The sequence below is a fragment of the Thermothelomyces heterothallicus genome, assembly GCF_042370625.1.
Source record: "Thermothelomyces heterothallicus CBS 202.75 unplaced genomic scaffold P884_scaffold_7, whole genome shotgun sequence".
Lineage (NCBI taxonomy): Eukaryota > Fungi > Ascomycota > Sordariomycetes > Sordariales > Chaetomiaceae > Thermothelomyces > Thermothelomyces heterothallicus.
This window is the reverse complement of record NW_027192568.1, coordinates 1,359,166-1,375,810: the sequence shown is the minus strand read 5'-3', so window position 1 is coordinate 1,375,810 and position 16,645 is coordinate 1,359,166. Positions and strand designations below refer to the sequence as shown.

The 16,645-nt window shown below is 56.7% G+C and overlaps 4 protein-coding genes across 4 annotated transcripts; 1 reads left to right on the top strand and 3 right to left on the bottom strand.

Moving 5' to 3' along the window:
- Positions 1-21: 21 nt before the first annotated feature.
- On the bottom strand, positions 22-1,640 carry P884DRAFT_221581 (60S ribosomal protein uL10). Its single transcript, XM_069439495.1, has 3 exons — positions 1,334-1,640; positions 429-1,183; positions 22-375 (listed from the first exon to the last, which is right to left on the bottom strand). The coding sequence occupies exons 1-3, from the start codon at positions 1,505-1,507 to the stop codon at positions 369-371; spliced, it is 936 nt and encodes a 311-aa protein (XP_069299063.1). The 5' UTR covers positions 1,508-1,640; the 3' UTR covers positions 22-368.
- Positions 1,641-2,039: 399 nt separating this feature from the next.
- Positions 2,040-4,039, top strand: P884DRAFT_328898 (uncharacterized protein). Its single transcript, XM_069445614.1, has 4 exons — positions 2,040-2,097; positions 2,163-2,721; positions 2,778-3,557; positions 3,671-4,039. Exons 2-4 carry the CDS (start codon positions 2,174-2,176, stop codon positions 3,999-4,001), a joined length of 1,659 nt encoding a protein of 552 aa, XP_069299062.1. The 5' UTR covers positions 2,040-2,097; positions 2,163-2,173; the 3' UTR covers positions 4,002-4,039.
- Positions 4,040-4,872: 833 nt separating this feature from the next.
- P884DRAFT_197177 (uncharacterized protein) lies at positions 4,873-6,333 on the bottom strand (the record flags this gene model as incomplete). Its single annotated transcript, XM_069438043.1, has 4 exons — positions 4,873-5,186; positions 5,253-6,083; positions 6,155-6,224; positions 6,298-6,333. The coding sequence occupies 4 exons, from the start codon at positions 6,331-6,333 to the stop codon at positions 4,873-4,875; spliced, it is 1,251 nt and encodes a 416-aa protein (XP_069299061.1).
- A 2,031-nt stretch (positions 6,334-8,364) lies between these two features.
- Positions 8,365-13,987, bottom strand: P884DRAFT_268856 (uncharacterized protein; the record flags this gene model as incomplete). Its single annotated transcript, XM_069442232.1, has 4 exons — positions 8,365-10,371; positions 10,433-12,332; positions 12,522-13,005; positions 13,108-13,987. The coding sequence occupies 4 exons, from the start codon at positions 13,985-13,987 to the stop codon at positions 8,365-8,367; spliced, it is 5,271 nt and encodes a 1,756-aa protein (XP_069299060.1).
- Between the last annotated feature and the right edge of the window lie 2,658 nt (positions 13,988-16,645).

Here is a 16,645-nt window from a genome sequence, read left to right as displayed (position 1 = left end):
TCGATACCCCATAGAATGCATGTATCTCTATCAAGGAGAGGAAGATGTGTCTCATAAGTTGTGATGGGTTTGTCATCAAGGGTGTTCAGGGTTAAAAAGCTCTTTGATCATTTTGCATAATCATCGACAGGTCGGAGGATCGGAAAAGGGAAGAGAAGGACTAACCTGAGCAGACACAATGTGAGGGTTACACCTGTCGAAGCACATGCGATGGCAAAAAAACACGTCCAGGATGTTGACCATCAGACAGGAAATGTTTTATTTGAGCAGCAACCGGTCTATGTAGCCATGGGTTAAGGTCCAGCGAGCCTCTGCCTGACCACAACCAAGATTGCCAGCCCATCAACATCGTCATCGGGCCAGGGTATTTAGTCGCTATTAGCCATGTTAGCACTTGATTCGTTGGACGGAGGAGCAGGTTCACGAACAAGAGACCGCCGAAGCCCTCATCCTCGGAGTCCTCCTTCTCAGACTCCTCCTTCTTCTCCTCAACCTTGGTCTCGGTAGCAGCGGCCTGGGCGACAGGAGCAGCAGCCGCGTACGCCTCGGGGTTGGCGATGCGGTCCTTGAGCTCCTCAATCTCGAGCCAAGAATATTCGGTCTCGACGGCGATGGCCAGGACCTTCTTGTAGGTGTTGACAACCGAGTGAATGACGGACGGGAGGGTCGGGAAGTTGAGGGCCAGCGAGATGGCGGCAACGGTGTTGATGGCCGACGAGAAAGACTTCAGAAGCTGCTCCTCGCCAACGTCGAGAACGCTCGCGGGGAAGGTGTTGCCGTGGTCGTAGACCTGGGCGATGCCCATGCCGTAGGTGAAGGGAGAGATGTTGAGCATGTTGAGCAGGGTGGCCTCGGAGGGGCCGACCTTGGCACCGGCCTCGACGAGCTTGAGGTCGCTCGTGATTTCGATGGTACCACGGGCGATCTTAGTCGGGACACCGAGGGCCTGGAAGAAGGAAGTCTTGCCGGGTTCCATGCCGGTGTTGCCAGCAGGCACCCACACGTCGACCGGGGCAATAGCGCCGGCACGGGCGGGGGCGGCGACCTTGTTGGCCAGGATCTTGTCACGGACCTCCTTAAGGTCACCGTTGGTGAAGACGAAGCCGATGTTGCCCTTGACGAACGGCAGCAGGCGCTCGTACTCGGGGGCATCGGCGATGAAGGTCTTGAGCGCACGGCGGACCTGTTACATGATTGCAACGGTCAGAATCGGCGAACGACCGAGGCGGCAAAACCGGGGAGCATAAGGGGGAAAAAAAAGAAAAAAAAGAAAAAGAAGGAGAAGAGAGAAAGAAGAGAAAGAACATAGCGTGAGGGCCCAGAATCTGCTTACCATGGTGTTCTTGCCCATCAGGACAACGCCAGTACCACGGAGGGCCTGGCGAATCTCGTGCATCTGCTGCGACGAGACATTGTCGACAGAGACGATGAAGATGGAGTGGTACTCCTCCAACAAGCCCTTCAGCTTGTCGAAGTAGCCGGCCTTGTTTCCTGATTTGCCCCCCATATCTTCTTTTGTTTATGAAGGCAGGATGTTTAAGGGCGATGGTTTTGTAATTGAGGAAACAAGAGTTGAGAGGTCGCGAGGTTGCTTGCAAAAGTTTCCTGAAGCAGAATGGAAGTTCGGAATTTCGCACAATTGCCCTGCTGCTTGCTGTGGGGGTTGTCGCGTAGGGTTAGGTGGGTCGACCAATAAGGGGTGCGAGTACGGATTTACTCTTGCAGGCCCACTCCTCGCGTGGAGCTCAGAGCGCAGCTTTACATAGTAGTTAAAGATGTGGCTCAGCCAAGCCTGCCGTCGTCATACATCCGCTGTAAGTTACGGAATTGTTCGACGTTGAGACCGGCCCTGAGAACCCTGCAAGGAACGTGAAGGGAAGAAAGCCAGAAAACTACATGCCGAATCTTAAGATGAGTTGAATGAATTTATTCTAGATCTTAATATCATCAAGTTCTCCCCCAGCCAGGCCCGTTGCCTTGAGTGAGACAGCCACATGTGGCTTGATTACAACAAATTTCTTACAAGTCGAGCACAACTACGGAATACTGCCGCATTCACTCAGTCGCTCAGTTGAAAAACATTGAGCGCAAGTCGGGGTATGTACACTTCCTTGCCTCGTGGTTTACTAAAGAGCTCTCAACTAATGACTAACGTCCTACAGTGCGAGTACTGATGAGAAACCGCACCTCAGCCCCAAGTTCCGGTTTCGCAGTTCTCTCGTTGCATCATCATCACCACAAACTGTCTTATCAGGCGCAAGCATCCATGACGATCCTCCCCTTTCACCTCGTCAAGGTTTGCGGCGGCGTCATCTTCGCCGCACAGGGGTGCGACATCCACTCCTTCAACTCAGACTTCAAGCACATCTCAACATGGAAGTATCCGGTCCAAAAACCCAATGACAATGAGTCGAGTGGCCCGTCGAGAGATGCTCCTCAAGACTCACCGGCGCCAGAGGAGCCGCCTACCAAGCGGAGGAAAGTCGAGTCTGGGGCTGGTTCGGAAGCACCCATTAAGGACCAAGGTGCCGGTTCGGAGAACGGGCGGCCGAAGAGCAAGAAGGCTGCCCAGTACGACGTTCCTGCCAATGAGCGACCCTTCGTGCAGGGACTTTACGCCACCGCGGATGGCCGACACCTCATAGCCATCACGGGCTCCGACAAGACCATCTGGGTCTTTGAGCACGACGGCGCAGGAAATCTGAAGCAGCGCAGCCAGCGGCAAGTCGCACTTTGTCCACACAATCTTTCATGGCTCGCCGCTAACAACTTCCCAGAGCGATGCCCAAACGCCCCTGCTCTCTCGCTCTCACCCGCGACAACCGCACCATCCTCTCCGCCGACAAGTTCGGCGACGTCTACGCCCTTCCCTTGGTCCCATCACCCACCGCCACCCCTTTACCTGCCCCTGCCGCCACCCAACCCCCCTCCCGGTGCAGCACCCCCTCCACCCCAGCAGCCGCTTACAAGCCCCAGGCGACGGAGCTCACCGTGCACACCAAACGCAACCTAAAGGCTCTCGAGAACCAAAAGATCTCCCTGGACCGCAAGGCCAGGCAGGAACAGGAGCAGCAAGGCCCCCAGCGGCCACAGTTCGAGCACACCCTCCTGCTCGGCCACGTCTCCATGCTTACGGCCATCTGTGTCGGCGTCGCCGCTGCCTCCACCACCAACACCACTTCTGCCGCTTCTTCTGCGGGGCAGGACGAGGCAAAGGTGCGGGAGTACATCATCACGGCCGACCGGGACGAGCACATCCGCGTCTCGCGCGGCATTCCGCAGGCGCACGTCATCGAGGGATACTGCCTCGGCCACGAGGACTTTGTGAGCCGTTTGTGCGTGGCTCCGGGAGGCAGGGAGGAGATCCTGATCTCCGGGGGCGGGGACGATTACCTGTTCGTTTGGGACTGGGCGAGGTGCCGGCTACTCGGCAAGGCCGGCGTGCTAGAGCATGTGAAGGGTGTCGCGGGCGAGGAGGGGGCGAACAAGGTCGCCGTGACGCGGGTGTTTGCGTGCCGGTGGGAGGGCGGCGTCGGCGTTTTTGTCATCGTCGAGCGGTAAGGCTTTCTCTTCTCTCCCTCTCACTCACTTCGACGGCGGTCTCCCTCAGCCCCCTCCGCATAACGGCGACTGCCGGGTTGACAAGGGCTCTGACATCTATCTTCTGCAGCGTTCCCGCCCTCTTCCGCTACGAACTCCTTGGGGACAATACCCTAGTACACCGCGAGACCATTCCGCTACCAGGTAACCCGCTCGACGTGGACGCTTTTGATATTGGGGGCGCCTCGCCGCGCGTTCTTGTTGCGCTCCACCCAAAGACCTCTACCGAGGCTGGCAGCAACTCATCGCTGGTTGCGCTGGACAAGGAAGAGGCGGGCTGGCGGCAGACCCCCCTGGTCGACAGCCTAGCTACTGGCAGTAGCAGCGACATCGGTGAAATCGAGTTACAGAAGATTCTATATTCAACTGAGAGCCTTCGTAAGCTCTCGGACTTTGATTGAGCGCTTAGGTTACTGAACAATACGAGAATCGTCCTGACCGTGAATCTCACCCCGTGGTGACGGCGATAGAGGCGCCTAAAGTGTAACCTTGTTTTTCCCGGCTCAGAAACAAGAGCGCAGCGGAAAAGAGTAACAGGACGATAATGGAAACGAAATTTGTGAGGCCATGGCATCTACTGCTGCAGCATGATATTCCTTCGCCCTTTCTAAGTGGCGCTGTATGTCTTATCTCATGAACTGACAGCTGTTGAAGGTGAACTGTCTAATGCAATCGCGAGGTTCATCTTGGCCTACCATCACAAAACAATTCCTCGAGCGGGAGGACGGGTCAGACGAGATCTGTCGGCCTGATTCACCGCGCAAGACTAAATCGACGCAATCGAAGATTCCCGAGACACCCAAGCACAAGAACAAGCGACTTCCATAATGCCCGGTCCATTTCGCTCAAAAAGAAAAACAGGAAAGATCCAGGCAGCAGAGCGAGCCGCCGGCCCAGGAAAGCCAAAATGCCTCTATCCTCTCGAAAACGCCGCCTTGCCAAGAGTGTTTGCGAGGTGCCAAATAAACATGATAAAATGAGCCCTGAAGAAACCCTTGATGCATGCCAGAGAAAGACACTCTATGCTTTCCCCTTTGGTTCGTTTCCTGGGGTATTTTCCGTATCCCTCTCCAACCCTCCATCCCCTCCCTCCCCTGCCCACCGCTTCACACCTCGTATCTCATTAATCCATGGACCCGCCACACGCATCTCGATTGAAGCAGAGATGTCGCAACAAGCGTGTCATGTTCGTTGATTGCCCGTCAATCTCTGATGGATGACGCGCACACAACGTACCATATGCATTTGCGCCTGGTGTTCAGTTTATATCGTTTACTGAGATGTGCACTGCACACGCTCGCCACCCGGGTGCTCGTGCTCTTGATCTTCGTCCTCCTCCATGGCGCCGTTGAAGCCTCTTGCGGAGGCGTCAACATCTTCCAGATCGGCAGGCTCTGTCATGGCCTCGGCCGGAGGTGTGTTGACGAGATCGGGAGACGGGAGGAACTTCCGGAGGGCCTCAAATGCAACCGAGTCGTTGGTCCAGTTCTTCTCGGGGAACTTGACAGAGAACTGGATGTACATGTTGCCGAATGTGTGATGGCGCGGGGCCGGCATACCTTGCCCGCGGATCATCTTCACCGTGCCTGCGATGAAAAGTTAGCCACGAAATCAGGGACCCGGAAAAAAAAATGCGCCAATCACAAACTTACCTGGAGCAATCGCCTCGCCGGGGAGGATTTCGACGCTCAACCACCGATCATCGAGGTGCTCGATATAAATGGTACCGCCAGCCAGTGCAGTGACCAGATCGATCTCTGCCTGGTAGATGAGATCGTCATCCCTGCGGGTGAAGCGAGGATGGGGCTTCTGTTCGATTTGGAAGACAACGTCACCAGCCATGATGCCAGGTGCTTGATCGCCCTCGCCGCGAAACTCGACCTTGGTCCCGCTCCGGACACCACGGTCGACATGGACGTGGAGGACCTTACGGTCGACCACCGTTTTCTTGCCGAAGCACTGCTTGCAACGATCCTTGTCCCTGACAATCTCACCCTCGCCGTTGCAGTCCGGGCACACTGTCTGGAAGCGCTGAATCATGGGGCCCATCTGCCGCATCATCGTCTTCATACCGTGGCCGTCGCACCCGCTGCACTTCCGGACAGCACCCTCCTTGCCGCCGCGGCCCTCGCACTTGGGGCAGATGATGGAGCGCTGAAGGGCCAGCTTGGAAACCTTGCCGCGATAAATATCCTCAAGCGAGACGTGGTGAACGTGGTGGATCGTCTTGGCCTTTGCAGGGCCGCGCGGGTGGTTCATCCCGCCGAACATGCCGCCAAAACCACCCCCAAGGCCACTGCCACCGAAGAACTGGGCGAAGAGGTCCTCAGCAGCCATGCCGCCGCCACCGCCAGCACCGCCTTCCAGACCTGCTTCGCCATATTGATCATATATCTGCCGTTTCTGCGGGTCGCTCAAGATCTCGTACGCATGGCTTATTTCCTTGAATTTTTGCTCAGCAGCTGGGTTGTTGTGGTTCTTGTCTGGTACAGGTTAATACGGGCACCGACACAGGCACAGAACAATAAAGGAATCGACCGTGGCAGAGACATACCAGGGTGGAACTTGAGGGCGCCTGTCTTGTATGCCTTCTTCAACTCCTGTTCTGTGGCATTTGGCGAAACCTGGTGCGGCGCGTTAGCAAATTCGCTCAGTCAAGGTACATGAACGGATGAACGGTAATGGTGGTGCACATACGCCAAGGACGTCGTAGAGTTTCGTCTCCCTAACCATCTTGTCGGCTTACCCTGTAAGAGGGCTATGCGGTTTTGATTCGTTTTCGCGATCGGTCGGGACCTGACGCGAAGCCCGGGGGAGGGGATGAATGTTGGGGAACCCGAAGAGTCGGAACCTTGAAGTCTTTGGAATTAGATGAGGGTTAGTGATGCAATTCAGGAAGTGAAACCAAAAAAAGAAAAAGAAGAAGAAAAAAGAAAAGAAAAAAAGAACGCGAAGTTCCGCGAGAAAAAGAAGTAAGCTGCCCGAGAGGCCTAGTAGTGGGGGTTGAAAGGTAATCTCGGGCGTTGGCGCAGCAGAAAGGTCTGGAGGATTCTGCCGGGTCTCGGGGGAAAAGAAGGGCAGGCAAGAGGCGGCGACCTACCAAGAACTGGAACCGCACTTTCTAATCACCGCAAAGCCTCGGTATTCTTCGTCAGGAGATCAGCTGGAAATCGAACCTATCGAGTTCTTGAATTTTCGGGAAGACGATTGTCCAGCCGGGGGGCACAGGCGAGCGGCAACCAAGAATTTCTGGCCTGCTTATAAAAGTGCAGTTGCGCAGAGGGAGGCTGAAATTCTTGGGTTTCCAACCGAACTCGCCGCCTTCCTTCCCGGACCATTCAGCCCCTCCCGATGGAAATCCATCGAAGACTCTGGAGTGTGGCTTGTGCTAATAACAGGGTACCAGATTTTGTGCGCTACGTGCACACCGGTTCCCGGGTAATTCGCTAGCCCGGCCTTCAAACGCCAAGCCAGGCAGATACACATGGAATTCAGATCTCTCAGGCGTGCCCCACTAGCTGTGGCTGCGGTTCGGTGGAGTCAGTTTCAGGAGCTGCATCCAAGGTTCGGGCTTGGCTTCTAAATTAGCTGCAGAATCCGTCATTCTGAGCGTGCAGAACAGATACACTACGGATCCGTACAGTACACTCCGGATGGCGGGAGGGACATTAACTGCCTGATAAACTTTGCATTCTGGAACCCTCATTTCGCGTGGACGCCACTACAATGTAAGGTACCTAGGTACCAACGTACAGTATACGACCTCTACTTGTACATACTCCTTCAGCGTCGGATCAAATTTCAGGCTTTCTCAACCTGGGAAACTTTCATCAAGCAAACAGTTGCGGATGCGCAAATGATGATAGCGATGCATCAAACGTTCCCGCTTTCGGGCCCATTCGACTCGGTGAATCCTCATCATCCTCACCGTCAGTTCTTGGGATAACGCGCGTACTATAGTGCTTGTGAAACCTTTGTATGCCTGAGACGCGTTTATATATATTTGGAGTGAGGTACTTATCAATGGGATATTATAATAGTGATGCGATTGTTAGATACGTAAGTTACTTATGTTCTTTTCTTAAAGCACATTTGCCCTGTTACTCCTTTACACTTTAGCGACACGGGTCAGTCGGAATTCTGGATTGTCGGCCTACCTATCTATTGGCAGTATGTTGTGACCACCGAGCAATACCAATATATCGCGTACCCTCAGTGATTTCTCAACCCGTGTTGCTCGCCATGCCAAGTACACAGTCTCAGTACCACCCACGTATGATCGCCTTGAATTCCCACCTTTGGGTCGGGTCAATCAAACGTTAACAAATCCTTCATTCAGTAATGATGCCGGAAGTCTTGTGCTATTCTCTTCTTCCACCCCAGAGAATGGCAGCAATGAACAAGAGGCCAGGGGAGAGGGAATCCGAAAATCAATGAAGCCAAACAACAAACAGTTCTACACGCTTTTTCCATGCCTTGGCCCTCTAAGTCACACCCCTAGTGATGAAAGCCGATGAGAAAAACGGAACGAAAATACAGTTACTATACAATAGTACCCTAATTTATCCTGGCAACATGGCAGATAGTTGAAAGGGGGACATTCGGGATCCCATCGACTGGAACAGACATCGATTGTCCTTAAATCCATAAATTCCACGGCATTTACCTGGAAAAAAAGATAATATAATGACCATGGCCAGGATCCCTTCAACGCAGCATGCTAGTAATCAACTTCCGTCCCACCGTTGTTGTTTTAGCTCAGCTTTAGGAAAGCAGGTTCCTCAATGACGGGCTTGCACTCGCTCCACTAGCAGGCCTATTCTCCCTGTGCTGGCTGTGCTGCTGCTGTTGCTGCTGATGAGGCGGAGGATGCTGTGATGTTGGATGTTGCGGCGGATGCGGCTGCATACCAGACTCATGATGCGCCATTGAAGAAGGACCGTCTCTCATCGGCGGAGGGGGACCTGGCGGCGGAGGACTCCCATGGTGGTGATGTTGCGGGGGCGGGCCGTGGGAATGATGACTCTGATGATGGCTACCCCATTGTCTGAGATAGTTCGGTGGGTGTGGGGCCTCGGCGCCGGCGGAGTGTGCCATCCCAACTGGCGGGATCGGGTTCAAGGGCGGTATGTGGTGCGGGCGTAAATCCGGCGGAGGGTGGCTGTGATGGGGGTGATACGGCCCCGGCAGCCCGTTGGGCGGGGGTGGAGGCGGGCCGTTAGAGCGCCGTGGAGACGGAGGGTGCTGAACGCCGTTAACGAATGGCGGCTGTGCCATGTGCCCGTGGCCGTTCGGCGGCGACTGTGCTGTAGAGTGAGGGATGCTAATCGGCGGTGGCCGGAGATGATTAGGCGGCGCGAGGGGGGGCATGGAAGAAGGCGGTGGGGACGGACCGCCGTTGACTTCGCGAGACGGGTGGAGCGGCGGCGGACCATGGCCAGTCGTTGACCGGTGCCAGTCGTAAGTGCGAGGGGATGCGTAAGCCGCAGGAGGTTGGACCGGTGGTCCCCGAGGCGCTATGGCCGGGGGGAGCGCCGGGGGGGCTACAGGCTGGGTCTGCACGGGAGGTCCAACAGGGTGAGCCATAGGCCCGGGTGCTGGAGCCTGAAGGATGGGGGTCTGCACCGCCGAAGAAGGCCCAGGGGCCGGAGGCCAGCCATATGGTCCTCGATTCGAATGTCTTTGTTCGTCAATCCTAGGTGGCAGGATTGCCGAGGCTGCTTGTGAAGCCTGCCGAGCCGGTTCGGGGGGAGGAGTCGGCTCCCGAGCGGGTACTGAGCGAATCGTTGGCTGCCGGCCCGCCTTCTTGCACTTGTGACATTGGAAGCTGCGCTGCTCGACAAACTTTTGCGCTTCGGAACCAATGCTGCCACGATAACTGTTCGTGAGCTCTCTTTCCTGCGTCTGGTCGATAGGGTGCCATCTAGGGCTGACGTCGATGCCACACGTCAGGCAAATCTTGCCGCCGGGCTGGAGAGAACTCGGCGCGTCCTCGTGGTCACCATGAGCTGTCGCTAGAAGTGATGCCCGCCGGTTATGTTGAGTCGTGGTGGATGAAGGTGAGGTCGACATCTTGGACGCGACCGTGATCTGGTTCGCCTTCCTCGCGCAGCCTGTCAAGGTGAGATCGGCTTGTTTGAAGTTTTGCACAAAGAGTTGCAAAGCGTTGATTCCGCCCTCCGCCACCACCTCGTTCATTCGATAGACCGTGGTTTTGGTCGGCTGATGGTCCTTGCACCAAACGCCAGCGGACATCGCACCACTGTTCCCATTGATGGTGACGATCCGAGACTGGTCCCGCCGGGAGCCCTTGACCGGTGTCAGCTCGAAGCCGAGGATGTAACCGGCCTGGCGAGCGCATTCGACGTGGACGGGGGTGTGGCAGTGGCGGCACTCCACGCACGCGCCGTCGGTCTTCTTGCAGACCTCGCACACTTCCGCGTACGAAGCCCGCGGAATCAGCGGGATACCCTCGCTGGGACTGAGTGCCTTTGCGTTGCCAAACTTGACTTCGGGCGTAAACACGGCGCAGGTGACGTGCACCCAGTTGTTGTCGGCTGTCCGCTTGAGCGGTTCGCGGGGGTTGACGGGACGATTCATCTCTTCCTGCTTCTTTCGGTAGTAGTCGGCCGCTCGCTGGGCATTTTCACGCTCCATCCGCTCCCGCTCCCGTTCCTTCTCCGTCTTCTTCTTGTGAGAGTTGGAGATCTTGGGTTGCTCCACAAAATCGTGAGGCGTGAACTCGACGGGGCAGAGGACGCATTTGTAGTGCTGATCGATCCGTAATCAGCGAACCATCACAACTATCTCTCGGCAGGGAGGGGGCACTCACAATTGACAGTTGGGGATTCTTGTCGTTCAGACACATGTCGCAGGTCCACTTCCCGGGAGCTCGGTTATCGATTACGCCGTAGCAATTGCGGTGCACTGTCAGGCGACACTCTCTGCACGCCAGGTGCTGATCACCCATGGGCTCCATCTCGCCGCAAGTGGCACACGGTAGCGTCTTCGGCTTGGGCATCTCGGGGGCAGGCGGTGGCGCCGGGGCTTGCGACGGCTGTTTCTCGGCCTTCTCCTTCTCCTTCTTCTTGGACGTTGGGCCGCCGGCTACGCTGCCCGATTCGGACGGAGTCTTCTCCGATTCCTTGTCGACCAGGCTGCTCTTCAACTTCTTCCGCGGTGGCTCCGTGGCGGCGGCCTGGCCGTTAAGGGATGGTGCCGGAGTCGCCGTCGCGTCTTCTTCCGGTGTCGGACTCCGAGTGTTGCTGAACATCTGGTCGATCGCGACCAACTCCCTATACAGATCCTCGTCGACCCTGCGCCTCCAGCCACGACCACCCGTCTGCGCAACCTTCTTGGCCAGCTCGTCAACGTCCTCCCACTGGATGGCATACCGCCGCCATAGCTCGGCGCATCGCCTGCAGAGCGCCTGGATGAACTGCTCTTTCTTTTCCTTGTTGGAGTTCTTGCCTCCGTTCTCCGTCACGGGGGTCACGGCAGCAACCGGAGCCCGCCGCCACTTGCGAGACTTCTTGGTGCCGCAGAACTTGCACACGAAGGACTTCTTCTTTTCCTTCGCCTTTTCTGTGTCGAAGGCCGAATCGTCTTGGGCGTCAGCGACATCGTCGGCCAGCTTATTGGCCGCCGCCTCGGCCTTTTTGGCGTCTTTCTTCCCCTTCCTTCCAGAATAATTGCCCCAAACCTGCTGCCCGCGTTCCGTCTTCTTCCAGGTGTAATAGTAGCGGGTTATGGTTGCAGCACTCAGGGTCTTGACGTGCTTCTTGACGCTGTGCAACTCGGACCCGTACTTGGCTACGGCCTCCTCGAACTTCTTTTGCTCTGCGGGCGTCAGTTCCGGCTCCCCGAAGTCGGCCTTTGGAACTTTGGTGAGCTCCTCGAGGGCCTTCTTCGCGTCAAAGCCGTGGCGGAACAGGAGATCTCTTGCGACGTCCTGGAGGTTGGTGGAGTGCGGCGGCAGGCCGAGCGAGACTGCCATTGACCTGGCCGTGTTCATGTAGTCGTCGAGCTCCTCGCTGGACATGTCCACGCCGCAGTCCTGGGGCGGCTTGAAAAGGAGCGTCGACGTATCGTCGCCGCCCCGCTCAATGTATCCAGGAGGTTCGTCCTGGATCCACTTGGGTCGTTTTTCCTTTTCGATGCGCTCGGCCTCGAGCGCAGCCTGCTGCTCTTTTGTGAGCTTGCTGTTGCCCTTGCCCGACTTCTTGAACTCGAGCGGCTTGACATATTGCACCGGACGACCATACCAAGGGGGCACGACGGCTTGGTGGCGCACGCCTAGCCGGGTACTCGCCCGGGGGAAGATACGGTCGTCCAGATCAAGGGCGTCTTCCACCTTGCAGTGCATGCCAAAGTACCGGTAAGGCCACAGGCTGGCATGGTAGATCTGCTCGGCGGTCGGCGGTGGGTGCGGGTTCTCCTCGGCCGGGCTGGTGCGGCTAGTGCGACCCGTCTCGGCACCGTCGGCGCCGTCGGCGCCGTCGGGTCCGCCCATGTCCTCGTCCTCATCGTCGAAGCCCTCGTCGTCCTCGCCATCGTTGAGGCGAGAATCCGATATGTTGGGCGTGTGGCGGGCCTCTAGCTTGCGCTCCTGAGCCCGGCTGCATGCGGCGCACGACCAGGCAAAGCCACGGCTCGGCTTTTTCAGCAGGGGTGGCTTGACGCAGTTCATGTGGTACGTGTTTTGGCACACGGCACAGTCCACCGAATCATGGCTGTCAGGAAGTGGGTGTGTCAGCATCCGGCTCCACTTTGAGCTAGGGACCCGCTTCGCTCGCTCCCGTCTCTCCTCAAATTTCCTCATTGGGTCCCGCTGGTCCCCCCGTTGGGTCCCGCGCCACCCCGCCAAATCACAGGGCTCGGCTAGGTTATTGGTTGGTTGGGTGTCTGTTTAGGTCACTTACTTCGCGCAGTAGGCGGTGCATCGCTTGCATGTCTTGACCGCACTGGTCAGCTCCTTGCCCCGGCCCTGTTCCGTCAGGACGTATTTCCATCGCTCGTCTAACACCTTCTTGACGTGCTCCGGGACGTTGATGACCTGCCGCGTCGGGATCACCTCGTAGTTTTTTTGGATGTACCGGTCATAGAGCTTCTCGTACCAGAAGCAGTCGGGCGTCTGCTTGTAGGCAGCCATGTCTTCAATCTCGGCCTTGTGCCGGATCTGACACTTCCCGCGCAGCGCCGTCAGGGGGCTAATGTCGGAATGCATCGTGGCGAAAACAAGGCGAGTGTCTTGCACCTTGCGCCCGATGTCCTTGGGCCGGTAGTACCAATTGATGCGCAGCGCGTCAACGGGCTGCGTTGGGTCATTTTTGATGTGCATGAACTCCATGATGCGACCGAGATAATAGGGCTCACCAGGCGGCTCACACACCAGGTATACATGATCTGCATTGCTGTGTCAAAACTCTTCCGAGACGACATAAGGCGAGAGAAGGTGGGGTGGGGGGGGGGGCGGTGGAGGGAGGAGAGGAAAAAAGAAACACTCACCATTCACCTCGAGTACCGTGCCGTCGTCTGCAATCATTTTCCCATCTTTCGGGCGAGCCTTGCAGTTTTCAAAGGTGAGCATGTTCGTCTCGCCGTAGCGTGTAAAGCTTAGTTTGCCATCTCCGCTGCCTTGCCCGGTAGTTCCGAGGCGCTTTTGCAGGGCTGATGAGGATAAGGCGCCGTTCGACCCTGACGGCGTTTGGCTGCCGCTGGCCGTTGACGCTGCGTCGCCAGCCTTGCGCTTCTTTCCCTTTGAGGTGCCGTTTGCCGTGCTGGAGGTGCCATTACTAGTCGTCGTCGTCGTCGTCGACGACGACGACGACGACGATGACGGTGCCGCTGCTGACGACTGGTTGTGATTTGAATGCTGGTCTTTGGTGCCGTTTTGTTGCTTGCCGTCGCCCGGATGTGGCTTTTTTGAGGATCCATTGCCGGAGCGCGGGGCCGTCTGTGACGCATTGGCGGGCGTCGACGTTGACGATGCACCTTGCTGCTTATTGCCGGATTTTTTGGAGTCGTCATCTTTCCGCTGCGGATATGCATCGAAAATGTCCAGGTCAAGATCCTTGTCCTCGGCATAATTTGGGCGAGCCGCGCCGGTGCGGTTCCGCGACCGCGTGCCATAGGGCGAAGGCTGCGAGCCGGCCGCCGACTGTTTCTCCATGGCCGGTGCTGGTGGCGGCTGTGGAGATTCAGACTTGGAGGTTGAATTTGGTGTCGGGTCAGAGATGCGCGGCAGGGTAGATGACGGGACGGCACCCGAGCTATTAGACTGCCTGGCCGAGTTTGGTGACCCTGCGCCGTCCTTGACAGACGAGGTGCGACTGCCCGAACCTGCCTGGTCTTCGGACTGGGCCGATGATTGGGATTTTTGAGCCATGATGGGCCAAGAATGGGTGTAAAAAAAATGCCAGACGCCAGACTCGGACCAGGTTTGCTGCTAATCAGCGGGGGATGAAGGTGAGATGGCCGCCCTGGTCCTCGCTGATGATGAAGAGTGGGAAGATGGCGCAGGCGCCAGGTCGCGTGGAGGAACAGAGTTCACGAAAGAGGAGGATGTGACGCGAGTGGGCCAGGCGATGATGGTCCATAAGACGAAACGGAGGCGGGTCCGACGCCCCCGTGAAAAAAAGGAAGCGGTCTCAGCAGACTCCGCGCGTGAGGAGTGGCTCTCGGCGAGGAGGAAGCTAGCTGTGGAGGTGGATTAAAAAACCTGCGGGAGGTCGAGACAAGTTGTGGGAGGAGAAAGGCAGGAAGGCCCGCGGGCAAGGCGGATTTAGAAAGATGGTGGTGGTGGCGGCTAGCGGAAAAGATATAAACGTGGACCGCGCGGAAGACGAGTAAACGAGCCAAAAGGGGGACGGGTGCGATGGGCGGGCGTAACGGTGAGAGAAACCCGGGCGCGTGGCCTGGATGTCAGGGCCCTAAAAGTCGGGATGGGCGCGGGCAAACAGAGCAGCTGCCGGGTTGCATGTGGTCGGGAGATTGGGGCCACCCGAGATTCCGCAAAGTGAGGGAAAAGAGGGAAGAGTGACGGGCAGCAGAGATATGTGGGCAGAAGAGCTAAGTAAGGTAATAATGGGGACGAGCGAGGAAACGTCAAATGGCAAGGAAGGCAAGGCGAGCTCCAGCAAGGCCAAGGTACATCTCGCGGTACATAATGTACAACAAGTCTTGCCCTCTGGGTCCCGGCATCTCGCTGCAAAAGGCGAGCAGCGCCTTTTGCGAATTGCGGACGTGTGCCGGGGCCACCCCCCCCCCCCCCGCCAACCCAAAAAATGCTACCTACCTAGGTATGTTCCATTTCCATTCGAGCCTGCCATTCTTCGAAGCACAGCGCGCTCCGGGCGAGTGGGCCGCCTCCTACACTGTGGGGCCACGAAGCACTGTGTCGATATCGATGGCTGCAGGGATTTGCATTCCCGCATCGACCAGATTTCAACGTCTGCGAACCGCCGAGCCACCACTCCGGGAGTTGCTGCTTCTGCATGCGCTCCTTTGGCGCCAAATAAACATCCCACTCCGGTCGCGTTTACTTTTCTCTTCTGCCGGGAAACGATCCGGACGTAGCCCCAGCGATGCCTCGTCCAGCAGCGGGCGCGGAATGAGGTGTTTGGCTGGCGAGCGAGTGGGCGAGCGATGGGCCTTTCCGTGCAGGCCAGCTCTCGGGAGAGAGGGCACGAGTGTGGGGAAAGTAGGTGCAGAAGCTTGGGTGCTGCGGAGAGAAACGTGCAGCAAAAACCCGGGTCATGAAAAGGCCTTCTCGAGCTGGCCAAGCAATTGGGGATCTTGAAGAGGCCTACACCAAGATGTCGGCAGGTCACGGTTTGCTACATCTGCGCGAGTCGCTAAAGGTTCGCGAGAAGAAACGCCGGTTGGTTGGGAGTTTGGGAAGTAAAGCCGCAGCAATCATTTAAGGAGGTTGTACGCAGTACCCCGTCCGTTGGTCGTTTACCTGATGAGCAAGGGGAACAGCACACTTGCAGGAGGGAGTAGACGACAACGGCACCCAAAAATCATTTCAGTTACCGCGAAACAACCCGGGCAATCCGTCGAGCTCCTCCTAACTTACCTGCAGTGGTGTACGGATTACGGAATAATGCAAGGCAAAAAAAGGTATGAATGGGCGAGCGATCGCCCCTGCTTCCTCTCTCATCACGCTGAGCTGCAACAGAACTCCATAAAACACATCAACCCCGGTAAGTCTATTTCCTTTTGTACGGCAGACAGCGTTTCGCTTTGCGGTTGAATGGAGCTCTCTTTGTCCGGCGGTCAATACCATCGCGGGCTGGTAGTGTATGTACCGACAAGAAGAGAGGGCACCACGTGGACAGCTCAACGTTCTGAGAGTACCCCCAATATCCCTGTCACACTGTGCTTTCTCAGTCAGACTTGGTTCAGCGAAAGTAGCCATGATGTGGGATTCAGACAATGGTTGGAGGGCTACCCTGCAATTGAAAAGAACGCTTAGGTTCCGGCCCAGGCCCGGCGACCCCTTCCCGGGTTTGCATCGTTGGCTCCGCTGTGCCCCTGACATCAGCCTTCACGGTTGTCCATCTTGTTTCTGCTTCGCCTCTTGATGAAGTCTTCACCATGTCGATGAAATATCTGTATATTCTTCGGTTTTACACATACGTTGACGGCGCCCATTTTGGAGTGCCGTAACGGTTGAAAATGTCTAGTTCGTAAATTGCGACGTTGTCGAGAGGGGTGGCTTGGAGTTGGGTCATGTCGCCGACGTCTTGGCGCAACCCACCGCTGTCCGCTGTCAGGCTCGTATGTACCAAGGTACTTACTGTAGCTTGTACCTCCGTATGTGCCGTATGTACGGAGTACATGCATCCGTACACACATTGTACGGATTACGGAATACAATACATCTAGTGCCTACAAGCAGAGAGACGGGTTCACTTTACTGCCATCTTCATGATAGAGTGACGTACCCTTGGAGACCCTGAAGACTTCGAGACAACGACCGCGACGACTCGGCAAGGTGCAAGTCCCAGGCCATTTTTTTTTCTTTTTTTTTTTTTTTTTT